The sequence below is a fragment of the Podarcis gaigeae genome (assembly GCF_964106915.1).
Source record: "Podarcis gaigeae genome assembly, chromosome: 10".
Lineage (NCBI taxonomy): Eukaryota > Metazoa > Chordata > Lepidosauria > Squamata > Lacertidae > Podarcis > Podarcis gaigeae.
In genome coordinates this window covers 33,945,287-33,959,752 of record NC_139686.1, presented here as the reverse complement: position 1 = coordinate 33,959,752, position 14,466 = coordinate 33,945,287, and the positions used below count along the sequence as shown (strand labels likewise).

The following is a 14,466-nucleotide window of genomic DNA, read 5'->3' as shown; positions in this document are numbered from 1 at the left end:
TTTAGTATCTAAAGAGGCAGTGGAGTTCAGAATAAGCTGTGTGAACTGACAAGTACCTGGTCCAAATTCTACCACGTGAATGTGGAGGACCTTAACCAATCCACTGTCTCTCAAGCTCAATCTACTCCATCTGCAATAAGGTGGTGATAATACTGAGATACTGTATAGAGTTGTTTTAAAGATTACTGAGAGGCAAGGTATGCTGAATGTTCTGAGCACTCAAAAAAGAATATAAATGCTACCTATTAATTTACAAAATGTAGTAGGTGTTATCATCACAGTTTCTCGTAACTGATTTGAGTCAAAAGGGTGCATGTTCTGTAAATGGCATTGAATTATACAGTACATAGATCCAGTTACAGATAGGTAGCCGTGTTGGTCTGCCATAGTCAAAACTAAAAAAAATTCCTTCCAGTAGCACCTTAAAGACCAACTAAGTCAGTTCTTGGTATGAGCTTTCGTGTGCATGCACACTTCTGTGTATCTGAAGAAGTGTGCATGCACACGAAAGCTCATACCAAGAACTGACTTAGTTGGTCTTTAAGGTGCTACTGGAAGGAATTTTTTTTAGTTTTGACAGTACATAGAAATCATCATAAACAACAACTGTTTTTTTCTCTGGAAATTGCTTGTGAATATATTGTTATTGTTGTTGCTACCATTGTTAGTCCATCCATCCATCCATGTTTGCTTTTATGTAGATTTTGGCCTAGTGTAATTAGGTGGGTTCACCTACTTCATGCAATTTAGGAGGCACAGATTGAGAGCAAAAACCAAAGATGCCCTTTGTTTCTAATAGTTATTCTTTATTTTATTTTATTTATTATTAATATTTACTAAATTTGTGTACCACCCTTGATCCATAGATCACAGGGTGCTTCACAAGGTAGATCCTACAAAACTGAAGTCTAGCCACCCCTGGTTTACACATAACTTTGGAGAATTGCAGTAAGATTTCCATGGCTTTCTATCTCATGAGATCTTTTGGAGATGTAGAGGAAGGTGTCATAGTATTTCTGCCTGTTTTCTGAGAGTGTTCTTCTTTGAACATAAGATTAATGCTGCTGGGATGGCCTAGGGTCCATGCAGTCTAGCAATGTCTTCTCAACAAGTGTCCAGCTAAATGTCTCTGGAAGCTTAGAAGGAGGGCAAGAAAGCAACAGTTCTCTCACATTGTTTGTCCTTGGCTTTAGGTTTCCTTTATCCGTCACGCTTGCTGGCTATTGACAGAAGTACCCTTCATGAATTTAAAGCCATCTAAGCTAGTGGTCATCACTACATCCTGTGGTAGTGAATTTCATAAATTAATTATGTATTGTGGGAAACAGCATTTCCTTTGTCCATTCTGAGCCTGCTGCCGATCAATTTCTTTGTGTAATCTGAGTTCAAGTATTATGAGAGAAGGAGAGAAAAATTCTCAGTCCACTCTTGGCCTACCATTCATAATTTTATAAAAACTTAAATCATGTCCTCTTTAGTCATCAGACTTCAATAATAATATTGATAATTTTATTATTTATACCCTGCCCATCCAGCTGGGATTCCCCAGCCCAGCCACTCTGGGCGGCTTACAACATATCTTAAAACATAATAAAAACATCAATCCTTAAAAACTTCCCTAAACATGGCTGCCTTCAGATGTCTTCTAAAAGTTGTTTACCGGTACTTCCTTGGCATCTGAAGGGAGGGCGTTCCACAGGGAGGGCGCCAAGCTTTGGCCTCACCTCAGGTAGGTGATCCACCTCTTGGTGGTTTTGTTGCCTTTTCGTAATTTCCCCAGTGCTATAATGCTCCTCTAGAGATGGGGTGACTATATACAACTGCACTAATCCTACCCCCATGACCTGTTCAGCAGGCAGATATTCATACGTGAGACTCTCAGAAAAAAAACATGTTTTGGAATTCTTTAGTATGATTGAGGAAGTTATTTCTTGCTTGCTGCTTAACATTCATGTAGCTGCACTTCTTGAGGCCTAAACTCAGATGGGATGTCTAGAGTGTCTGGGCTTAGCAAAAATGATCTGCATTGTCCCGGTCCTGCATTGCCTTATGAAGCATCTGAGCCTGACTGTATTGCTAAAGGAATCCTTAATTCTATATAGTCTCCCATGTGACTAGTTGGTGTTTAGGATTCTTACAAGTATTAGCTCTGGCATAGTATATACAATAGTTTTTCAGTATAGTATTATAGTTTACTGGGTGATTCTGAGAAAAGCAAAGCACAAACCAGTCATTAATTATCTTGGTGTGTAGTTCTGTGATTGCATAGAGAGGATGTTGCTGTTTGGTTGAAAGTTCTCTGTGTTGTGCAGAGGTGTGTGTCATAGCATAGGTGTGGGGGTGTACTTGTGTGGTTGCAGTTGATTGGCATAGTTGTGTATTGTGTGAGTACTTGTGATTGCAGGGTGGTTATGTGGCGCCCACAACAGATTAACCTTCAAAATGCCCCAGTAGGCTCAAAAGTGTTGGTAACCACAGCTGCAGTCAAACAATATCTGAAGGTCACCATGTTAACTGCTGCAGTGTTAAAGTCATTTCACATGTTATGGCAAGGAGTTGTTCTCCATCATCCTGCTAATATATGTAGTGTATTCTGCAGCTACCAGCCTGTAATCTTGCTGGCTAGAATTGCTAGGCTATTTAGGCTCAATTTAAAGATTGAATGCCTTTATTTGGAATTAACAGCAAACCATCAAATTATGTTTACCCTCTTCCTGCCTCTATAGTATATGACAATTTTTTTTGTTTAATTTGCACTGTGCAGAAAGGCAATTTAGGAATATTGTGTTGTGCATCATGATTAGATTTTGAAAATGGGTTCTTTTGCTTCTGTCAGTTTCTTTTCTAAATACACTTTACAATTCACACACAATAAATCTTTGCATCAAGGTATCCATCATTTTTAGTGCATCCTATAGCGTTGCGGCATTTTATAGATGCTTTCAGCTGGCATGCTGAAGCTTGCCTTTTACAATACTAGCTGGGTGAAGTGATGTGCTTTGGCTTCCTGCTGCTTTCATCTTCATATTTGTCACAGGATGTATTGGATTTCGACATTTTCTCTGCTTATTTGCTTGTTCTGTTTTAGAGTCAGAACTTGTTGTAGTTGAAATTGCTATTTCACTGTTATGCTTCCCATATCCATACATACTGGAATGAGCTTGATGTTGCCATGGTGAAAGAAAATGTGTGATCTAGTTCCAAGAGCAATCCACAATCCAGTAAAGCCAATGTGATTGGGATTAAGCCCCATTTCATTACAACTTTCTACAGATAGCAAATTTAGCAGGTAAAACTCCAATGGTGAGGCTGACTGGATTCTACCGCCAGCTATTCACGTTCCTTTTTGTATCCCCCCCCCCCCCGAAAACTCAAAACAAAATACAGTGGTACCTCAGAAGTTGAATGGAATCCATTCCGGAAGTCCTTTCGACTTCCAAAACGTTCAGAAACCAATGCGCGGCTTCTGGTCTAGCAAAAGGACTCTTTGTCACTGTACTATTTATAGACGTTACTAAGAGATCTACATATAGCATTATTTACATAATTCCAAGGTAGGAGAAAGAATTAAAGGACTATCCTCTACAACATACATGACTATAAAATACAGTACTGCAATCAGCAATTTCCAGTCATATACATCGCCAGTAACAAATGTTATGCCGGATCCAACTTAAGTTAGTCATGACTAACTTGACCCATTGATTTCAAGGGATCCAACCAACCGTCATGGAAGCATCTGAACAAATATACAACTTACAGATACGTTCATATGTGCCTTATGTTCTGAACTATCCTCTGTTACATTCCATTTATATTCAACATATAATACATCTGCTAATAAGAATCTATTGGCTTCAGTAATAATTATTCATTAGGGCACTGGTGAAAGGACAACTGATTTTGTGTGTTACGAAAACAAGATTTTCAGAGTTTAAACATGTTCCAGAGAGAGACTGGATACATAGGTTTCTTGAATGGCAAAAATATTTTTAAAGCAGGATAAAATGACTAAAATAAATACTTTTTTTCCCTTCAAAATTACCCTTGGAACCTAGTACATAGGTAGTCCAAAAATACCCCAACGAATAAAAAAATCTGAAAATGGGATTACTCAAAATGAATGACTCAGAGTACACTGTAACATAGCTAAGGTGCTTTCATACCAGAAACCTGAAAGATGGCACACATGTAGCTCAAGACATGGTGATTACTAGAAAACTCTGAAAATGGAACATTTTTACACCTGGGGCAAGTTGACCTCATAACAGAGTCAGTGTACCAAGACAGAACATGTCCATAGGCGCCGACTCCATGGGGCCTGAGGGGGCCCAAGCCCCCTCAAAAATTCGTTTGGGGGGGCTCCGCCCCCCCAATAATTTAAGAAAATTATTAGTTATATTATGCTTTGTAAAATCACAAAATTATGTTGGTATTTTTTATTTTCCTTGTTTGACGATAGTTACCTTTTAAAATACATTCAGTAATGAGTTAAAACAAAGCCACTCCCGATCTAGAGAGGGGGTGGGGTTGCGGGCTCTCGACCCATCAACAATCTCGCGTCAGCCCCGCGAGAAGCGGGGATTACCCCTAGGTCATTAATATTCAACGCCCACGGCGGCAGCCAATCGGCTGCCGCAAAGGGCGGGCCCTCACAGGTTCACTTAAGGTTGGGGCAGCCCGGGGCTCGCCCCTTTCGTTCCCCCAGCAGCAGCGGTTTGGAGGTCTTGGGCCCCCCCAATATTTTTTATAAGTCGGTATGGGCCCCCGCCCCCCCCCCCAATATTTTTTATACATCGGTGCCCCTGTGCCAGCCAGTGAGGGAGAGGGACCACTTATTTCTTCTCAGGCTCAGAGCAACATCCTTTGTCAAACTAAGGACCATACTTAGGCCCAGTAAACTGGCTTGGCTACTTCAACAATTGAATCCTCCAAACTAACAGCAATATATATTATTAATACACAAATTTAATAAAGGGGAATGTCTGATCAAATAATGTAAAGTTCAGTATTTCCAAATGGAAAATTCAAATCATAGAATCATAGAACTGTAAACAGAGGCGGTTTTAGGGTAGTGGTTCAGCTGCAGTGGTCACCACAACAATGCTGTAGAATGGAGCTTGAGAGGTGGTGGGCGTCAAATTTTAGTGTTGCACAGAGTACAGTGGTACCTCTGGTTACGAACTTAATTTGTTCTGGAGGTCCTTTCTTAATCTGAAACTGTTCCTAATCTGAGGTACCACTTTAGCTAATGGGGCCTCCTGCTGCCGCCACTGCGCAATTTCTGTTCTCATCCTGAGGTAAAGTTCTTAACCCGAGGTACTACTTCCAGGTTGCAAAGTCTGTAACCCGAAGTGTTTGTAACCCGAGGTGTTTGTAACCCAATGTACCACTGTACTGCTGAAATTTGAGAGTCCCAAGTCCGCCACTACTGTAGAGTTGGAAGAGACCCAATGGATAATCTAGTCCAACTTACTGCAATGTAGAAATCATAGCTAAAGAACCCCTGACAGAGGTTTGCATTAAACAGGAGCTACATCTTCCTTGTGCAATTGTTTTGGAAGCAACATACAGAATATTTGAGCAAACAGAAAAACAGATTTAATGTTACAAAGATCATAAAATGCCTTGGATTCCCAGAGATAAATTACTATAGAATCCTTAATAGATTTATAACATTAAAAGCAAATAAATTTACATCTGTGTTAGTTTAGTTGAGTCTACCCAGAAAAAAACTGGCTTACACCCAACTCCTCTGGCTTTTCATTTAAGGATTGTGTTGCTGTTAAGGGTCAAACTAGGCATGATATTATTGTACTAATGCATTCAATCTGCATGTTTTCTCTTGTGTAAAATGCAGCCCAAAATGCAATGGATGGTTTTGTTATGTCAACAGTAAATATGGGGAAGAGAAGTTTAACTCTTTCACTCCCGGCCAAAAATCTCCTCTCTGAGGCTGTTATTTGCGGGGATGTGTGTAGGTAGCTAAAGGTCTGTTTCTTTATGGGGAGGAGGGCATCAGCAGCACACTGTGGGTGTTACGATTCAATAAATGTATTCTCAAACTGACTTTCCCTGTGCTGCACAGCAAAAGTAATTATTCCAGGCAGCTTTAGTGTTTGCAACCGTTGTTTCTTTCCCACCCATCTTCACTGGAGTCACTACTAAACTATTGCAAACTCCGCCAATCTCTTCAATTTCTTTAGAAGGAAGAGAGCATTGTCAAGGTCGTCACCTGGAAACACAAATATCAATAAGACTTGACGCTCAGAAGAGAGATGTGGACTTTTCAGAAATACTTAATGCAATACAAGAAAGTAAGTTACTCTGTGGGGCTCAGATTCTTAACATTGTAGAAATGTTTTTTTTTTTCCAAATACATTTTTATTAAGGTTATACACATAACAAACATACAACCAAATACAAAAGAAAAAATTGTAACAAAAAAGAGAGTCAAGATATACAAGCCAACTTTTTCCTCTCTCTAACTATACAAAGATAGATTAATCTGGCTATTTCACAAAACAGTAAAAGATTTTTAAAAAAAAAAAACACACCCACAGAAACCGCCTCCTGGACTTCCTTCCATCCTTTTGGTAAGTATCAAATATCTGCTTCCAATTACGTATTTGATTTTTAATCTATAGGCCTAAATTCACACGCTGGTAGTATTTGTTCTGACCCCGCCAATCACATTAAGCATTTATTCCAATATAGTTCCAGTATTTACTCCAATTTTTCAGAGATTTCTGTTCATCGTGGTCTCTTAATTTACCTGTTAATTTATCAAGCTCAGCATATTTTATCATTTTAATTTGCCAATCATTTATATTGGGGATAGTTTCCACTTTCCAATATTGTGCCAATAAAATTCTCGCTGCTGTGGTGGCATAGAGGAATATCGTTCTATCTTCTTTCTTAATATCTTTACCCGTCATTCCCAGCAAAAAGGCTTCGGGTCTTTTGGGAAAAGTGTATTTAAATATTCTTTTAAGCTCATTGTAAACCGATTCCCAAAAGCCTTTCACCTTTTTGCATGTCCACCATAGATGATATAGGTCACCCTCCACCTCCCCACATTTCCAGCATTTCTTATCTTTTAGTCTATACATTTTGGCCAACTTCACAGGGGTGTGGTACCACCTATATAGCATCTTCCAAACATTTTCTCTCAGAGACATACATGCTGTAAACTTTATGTTACAATTCCACACTTCCAGCCACCTTTCAAAATCGATGTTATAACCAAAGTCAATTGCCCATTTAATCATTGCCTCCTTCACCTCCTCGTCCTTTGTATACCACTCTAAAAGTATGTCATAGATTCTAGATAGGGTTTTGTTTTTACCTTCTATTACTTCTACATTGAATTTTGATTTTTTGTCATCAAAACCCAACTTCTTCTTGTCCTCTTTTAGCAAATCATTCACCTGGTGGTATTGCAACCACCCAGTGAATAGATTTTTTATCTCTTCATAAGGTCTAAGTCTTGGCCCTTGGTCTGTTTTTCTTAACATTTCTTCATAACATTGTTCATAACATTTCTTCATAACATTTCTTCATAACATTTTCTTAACATTTCTTCTTAACATTGTAGAAATGTTAATGGAAATGAATATATACTTGATTAGTTGAAAGGGGGAGGTGGGAAAGGAACAACAACGCACACAAGTGTGATTCAGATAAGGTGGCTTAATGAAAATCATTGCATTAAGCGGTGGATTCAGATCTACAGATTTCAGTGTAAAAGGACTTGTGAAGAAATTGTCAGTAAATCTTTATTAGCTTTTATTTATTTCTTAGTGGGATCTGCATGCAGATCAGGTAGAAACATTCTTTGGAATATTTATGTACTGCTTTTCAACAAAAGAAAAAGGTTCTCAAAGATTTCACGTAAAAAGGGTTGTTTCCAAACATGTGTTGGGCTTTCACATGTAGAATTCCCACCCTTCAGCAAAGGTACGGAGTCTCACAATGTGTCTGATTGCCTACCGAGGATTTCACTTGGAGAGCAATACATGCCTGGAAGCACCTGCCTCCTCCTTCCCACTCCCGCCAACCCCATATGAGAACAGATTTGATAATGTCTAGTGCCAGGAGGAGAGGGCTGCTCCACTGTTGAACAGCTCTTACAGCCAGGGGCTTAATATTGCAAATGAATCATTCAGGTATCACAAATGGGTATCATTGATTCAGGTATCATTGACAGCAAGTTATTTTCCATGGAAAGCAAATCCTAAATAAATTGGGGGGTGGGGATATGGATGGGCAATGTCGTGTTTATGCTGAGAAGAGCTTGCATGCATGACGAGCAAACAATCCCAGTAAACACCAGTCTGGAAGCATCTGAGCCTTGAAGAAGGTAGAAGGAATGGTTGTTAACAAGTTGTCTTCTGTGATGAATTGCAGAGGTGAAATTACACACATTTATGATGGAAAAAAGGCTCTGAAAACAAATAAAGAAACGTGCTTCTCAGAACTTCTGACCAGATCATTTGTTCAAAAACTTTTACATTTTTTAATGTGATTTCCCCAGGAAAACTGTGCCCATAGAGGCAGTTTTTTTTTTCAATGTTGGGGTGCATACACTGTTCCATGTGCACCGATAATCATATATTTTTATGAGAAGGCCACCATGCTTACTTACCTAACTATACAGCGGGGGGGGGGGGCACCTGTGGCATCTTGGCTGAATGTGACCATTAGCCTATTTCATGAGTGTGCCAAGGAAGGGGTGGCAGAAAGAGAGAGAAAATGGGGATACTGTTCCCCCAACACAGTGTGTCTTGAAAGAGAATGCAGCGCTGCAGAAAAATGGTTTCCCAGCCCTGCTATTGCATAGAGTGTGTGCACTTTAATTAACACTAAAAATAAAAACATTCTCTTGCCTACGTTTTTCTCAATTGTAAAAAGTTCTCAACTGCGTCTTACTCTCTTTCTTTTCCCAAGTGACCCACCCTTTGCAATTAGATATTTAACCAAATGTGAGCAACAAATAGGAAATATTTATAAGAAAAGAGCAAAAAGTGAGCTGGTCTATTGGTTGTTGAAACATGTTGCATTTTTATATTACGTACTACAGTACTAGATATTTAGAAAGCCTGACATTGTTGTTCAGACTAGTTAGAATTTTAAAACCAAAATATTAGTTCAGAAAGCCATAATTATTTCACTCCAGTTCTCAAAACAGGTTTATAGGTGTGTTGGTATGTGGCAGGCATAGGTATTCCTGGTGTTAATATAGTTTGCCACAATTCAAAGGTTTCTTTTTGTGTTTAGTTTTAACTTTACAGATGTAGTTCCTAAAAGTCTGGTTCAAAATATTTTTTATTAGTTGTGATATGTTCCTATTCTATATGCATTTCATTTTGATATTGTTCATTTTGATAGATATTTAGAAAAAATGTTGATGGTTTAGATTGCTGTTGTTTTTAAATTGTTTACCTTAGTTTTGTAAGACGCGCTGTCCTTTTACTGTAAAATGTTTATAGATAGGTAGTTTACTGTAATCACGTGTTTTTGTTTTGCTTTGTACATGAGCTGCCTTGGGAGGCCCTAAAAAGTGGCATGGAAACATTTTTAACACATTTTGTCTGGAAAGAGCCAAGATAGATTATTTACCAAAGCAGCTCACATTAATTTAAAGGGAACACACAGTGCTTAAAATAACACTTTGTTTACAAATGAAAAGTCACATAAAGAAGAAGCAATGAAGATTTCACTCCTTTGAAGAAAAATTCTCCATTTTGGTCCTTGGCTTTCCAGGCTTTGTAGTGTGATGGCACACATGGCAATAAGTTCAACACGGCTGCTGAGAACTAGTCAGTATTCACACTCTTGAAATGGAGTTATTTATTAGTTTAGGAATTCCAAGGAACAAGAGGAATTTATTTATTTGCAGCTGCTCCAAACTGCAAAAACAGATTTTTGTGTTATGTACACAACTTCCAGATAAGTATGCATAGTATTGAGCAGCAAATTCAAATGTGCTCTCCTGCATAGGATTGTAGCCTTTATGTGTCAAAAATAAAGGTGGCATAGTGAGTGCACGGGGGACGTGGGTGGCGCTGTGGGTAAAACCTCAGTGCCTAGGACTTGCCGATCGTATGGTCGGCGGTTCGAATCCCCGCGGCAGGGTGAGCTCCCGTCGTTCGGTCCCAGCTCCTGCCCACCTAGCAGTTCAAAAGCACATCAAAGTGCAAGTAGATAAATAGGTACCACTTTATAGCGGGAAGGTAAACAGCGATTCCGTGTGCTGCTCTGGTGCTGGCTCGCCAGCTGCAGCTTCGTCACGCTGGCCACGTGACCTAGCTCACGGCCTCTAGAGCGAGATGAGCACGCAACCCCAGAGTCGGACACGACTAGCCCGTACGGGCAGGGGTACCTTTACCTTTACCTAGTGAGTGCACCCCCCTAAAAAAAAGTGGGCACAAAATGCTTACATTTGGGGTCCCTACTTGTTACTTTGAAACCACATTTTTTCATGCTCTGCTTTTTTTTACATGGATTTGTTTCCCTATTCTTGCATTATATTATCTCACAATATTAACTTTAGCATTGTTAGATGCTGAACAATAAAAATCATGGCGAGCCAGCAGCCATTGCATTTCCCCCCTTAATCTTGGTGAAAAACAGATTTCTTTTTTACAATGTTATTCTGTTGAACTTTCGGCTGCCATCCTCTCTAGAATGAAAACTAGGCAACGGAAGATCACACAAATGATACCAGAAGCTATTTCAAACATTTCCCATTAGTACTTGTGCCCTTGTGAACTCTAGCTCATGTAATAGTGCGTCTGTCTATTATAATGAAAAGGGTTTAACAATATTCTGCATTCTACTTGAACATTACATTTTCCCAGTAAGCACCGTTTGCACGAACCTGTTTAAAATGCAGTCTTACAGAATGCGGCCACCAAAAACCATACCAAGTCATAAAAACCATAGGCCAGAGTCCTGTCTGTGGATACAGTGAGTGATGTATCCACACACAGAACAGTTGGTGTGGGAACCAACCCAAGTGGTGGCAACCTTGGACCTTGGCAACCTCAAGATTGGGTCCTGTGCCTTGTAACTTGTTCATAAATGAACTAGAATGAGCAATGAGGTAGCCAAGTTTGCTGGTGATACTAAATTGCTCAAAGCTGTTAAAACAAAAAGAATCGTAAAGTTGGAAGGGACCCTGAGGATCATCTAGTCCAACCCCCCGAGACTGAAGAGCTTGAAAAGGACCTCTCCAAACTGAGTAGAATGGGTGCTTCCCCATTTCCCCACTCCTACCTCCTGCATTACTTATAGCAGTGTATTCATAATTAAACATTCCCTCTTGATCTTCCCAGTGCCCTACTCAGATATTATTAGTATCAAAACTGAATTTAGCATTCTGGTGCACAGTCAGTGCTGTAGAATGGGTGGTGTAATTACAGCTATTGGCACAGGTGAATTTCCAAAAGAAGACCACAGCATTAAAATAATCCAAGTAAAAAAATGGAAAGTATGCCATATCCTTTTAAAGTTCTTTTTTTCTGAAAAATATATATATAATCAAATATTTTTTAAAAAAAATGTTGAAAGGTTAGCTATGCTTTCTGTTGAAATTGCCACACCAGGGTGCAAACGGATATGGATTTTGTTCTACAACCTTTTTAATGTTCCTGGACATTCTCAGAAGATAAGGTGGAGCGAGGAGGAGAAGAGATGTGTTGCTGACTCACTCACTGTGTGTAAGATGTCACACAGTCATTGGCAGTCTGGTGAATGAACCACCTGATGCTTACCTGACGTTGGTGGATGTATTTTCAGCAGCCTCTGAATAAAAGGGAACAGATTTGGTAATGGAATTCTTCCTAAAAATCTGTAGGGAGGGAAAGGGATGCTGTGCGCTTCACACCAGTTTTGTGCTTCTCCTGTGCAGTGCGTCCAAATGCACATATGTAAAAGTTGGATTTATGAGATTATAAAACAGCGATGAGAAGTTTTTGCTGCAACAAACTGGAACACAGCCTATTTGCTCATTCAGAATGTGTGTAGTAATTCCAATGCTTTTGACTGCATGCAGTTCTCTAATTGTATCTGTGACGTTTGTCGGTCTCCATGTAAACTGAAATACGATGGGATATTTGAAAATAGTAGGAGAATCAGTTTAAAAAATAAATTAAAAAATAACTGGGAGTGGGGGGATCTCAGAAGATGCAATAAGTAGAAAGCAAACTTCCAATTAGTTGTGAGCTGTATGGAGGCACTTGCCCCATGTACTGTGCTTGTGGCAGTGAAATTTTGAACCTGATTGGCTGTGCTGCTGTGAAGGGGCGGAGTCTTTTTTCTGGACGTTCCACGCTGAGGGGAAAAACAATAAGGGAAGAGCGAGTTCAACATTTTTCATTTAAAACGAGGATTAAAACCTTCCACAACTTTAACGATGAAAACTCCTAAAGTCCAGGTTTCAAATGAAAAGGCAGAGGTGCAAGTACATCCCTTGGTGGGTGTATGGGATGTAGACTACTGCCTCTCTCCTGCTGCTGGCTGCCATTTTTATTTCCCCATAAAGACCTGGAATGACACTTTGTATATTGTATTGAATAGATAATGGAAAACCTATAAATCTTCCAAGTACTACGTATGACTTTGCTCTGGATTTGTTTTCCCCCAGCCTTTTTTCTTTCTTTTTTAAAGGAAATATATAAACATACTGAGATTTGACTTTTTATACAGAGCAAGCAGGGATATTTTTTTTAAAAAAACCTGTATGATATATTTAGCCAGGCACAAGTGTTAGAAGCTATTTGGAGTCATGTTTTGCCATTTTTAAAGCAGGGCTATGTCTCAGAAAACTTTGATGTATAAATTTGGGTGGAATTTCATCCAGAGGTTACAAATCTACAAGATTCAACTGAGGGCTGGAAACACTTTGTGGATTAAGTGAGGAGACATACACACCTGTCACCACTGCCTTGAAGTTGCTGTGGTCATTCAGCACCATCTTTGACCTGTTGGCTACATAATATCATTGTTTTGGATTTACTTATTAGCACTATGAAACAGATAATTTGCGACATGCAAATGATTTATGTTGACTTTGATCTGAAACACACAAAGTTGAGATCTTATTTCATATTTGTGAGCAAAGCCAGTATTACTTTCAACGTTAATGTATTATTTTTTATTATTGCTTTTTAGTAGCCAAGGATGTCAATATTTTCTTTGATGAATTAGAAGGCATAGCCAGCCCTTCCAAGGACGATGAATCTTTGCTTCACCATGGTAATTTGACCAGTACTTCAGAGGATACTAGCAGATTGGAGGCAGTGGGAGAGGTAAGAAGCTTTATATGTCTAATTTATTTGTGGGTTTCCATTGCTGAAATTCAAGTTGTCTCTGATTTTACAAAGGTTTGCTGGGCATATAGTTTAAAATGAGTTCGCAGACCCACCCAGTCATAAAGTTAACACTAAAATCAAAGTTAACCATGATTTCATTAATCTGCAGACAATGGAAGAGAGGTTCCAGACATTATTCTTGACTATTTGAAATAAAGCAAGCAGATTTATCTATCTCTTATATCTAACATACATTGTGCATGAAGGAGAAAACATCATTTTTTTTTCAAATGGACTTGTAGAAAATAATTATAAGTAAATTATGCTCATTGGCATATAGCTTTGTCAGTGTTTGAGATATGACACTGCTTCCCTTTTCTCCTTTCCTTATCGGGTTTGCAGCCTGCCTAAAACGTCCCCTAAATGTGACAATATTTGTTAGTTGGCTTGTTTGTTTGAGAACTGTTGTGGTCACCCCATTGATTGCCAGGGTTGATTTGGCTGATCTGGCTGGCTAAGTGGGTGTCCCCTTCCTCCCTCACCGCTCCATGTGCGTCCCTCCCGAAGCTGCATGCTTGGTGGAAGAGGACGACCATCCCAGATAGAAGGAGTGTACTGTTCTTCGGTCAAGGGTATACGATAGCTGCGCTCCCCTGCTAGAACCTCCAAACTCTCTCTCAGCCTACCTCATAAGATTGTTGTAGAGGAAAGAACTATGCATGCCATTCTTGTGGAAGGGCATATTATGAATATTATATTTATTCTATCCTGCCTTTCTGTCCTGCACAGTAGGTAGCTAGCAAACAAAATTTAAAACATTACAATACTAATAATTAAAAAGTAATAACATTCAGGTAACAGCAAAAAAAAAAGTTGCTATTTATTCCAAAAGCATGGGTATCTAAATGTCAATGGGTCACATGAGTCTCCTGAGTCAGGGAGTTCCACAGTTGAGTTCTGCAACTGATGGGACCCTGTCCTGCATACCTACCTGCTGAGCTTCTACCATGGATGAGATCTGGCAGACTGGTTCATATGGGAGATTCTGATGAAGTGTGATTCATCTAGCTGTATGATGCAATGTTAATCTGATAACTTTAGTGATTATCATGTAATAGTTTTATATATCAGACCTTTATACTGAAATCCT

At 39.2% G+C, this 14,466-nt stretch overlaps 1 protein-coding gene across 5 annotated transcripts in view; it reads left to right on the top strand.

Annotated features, from left to right (window-relative positions):
* Window positions 1-14,466, top strand: part of ANO4 (anoctamin 4) — a 137,146-nt gene that overhangs the window by 59,018 nt on the left and 63,662 nt on the right. For 3 of the 5 annotated variants that reach the window (XM_083698576.1, XM_083698577.1, XM_083698578.1), the window contains 2 exons: window positions 6,207-6,317; window positions 13,177-13,313. In XM_083698576.1, the coding sequence (XP_083554702.1) occupies window positions 6,207-6,317; window positions 13,177-13,313 (248 nt within the window). The remainder of the gene's footprint in view (window positions 1-6,206; window positions 6,318-13,176; window positions 13,314-14,466) is intronic. The other 2 variants (XM_083698579.1, XM_083698580.1) reach the window with 1 other exon arrangement.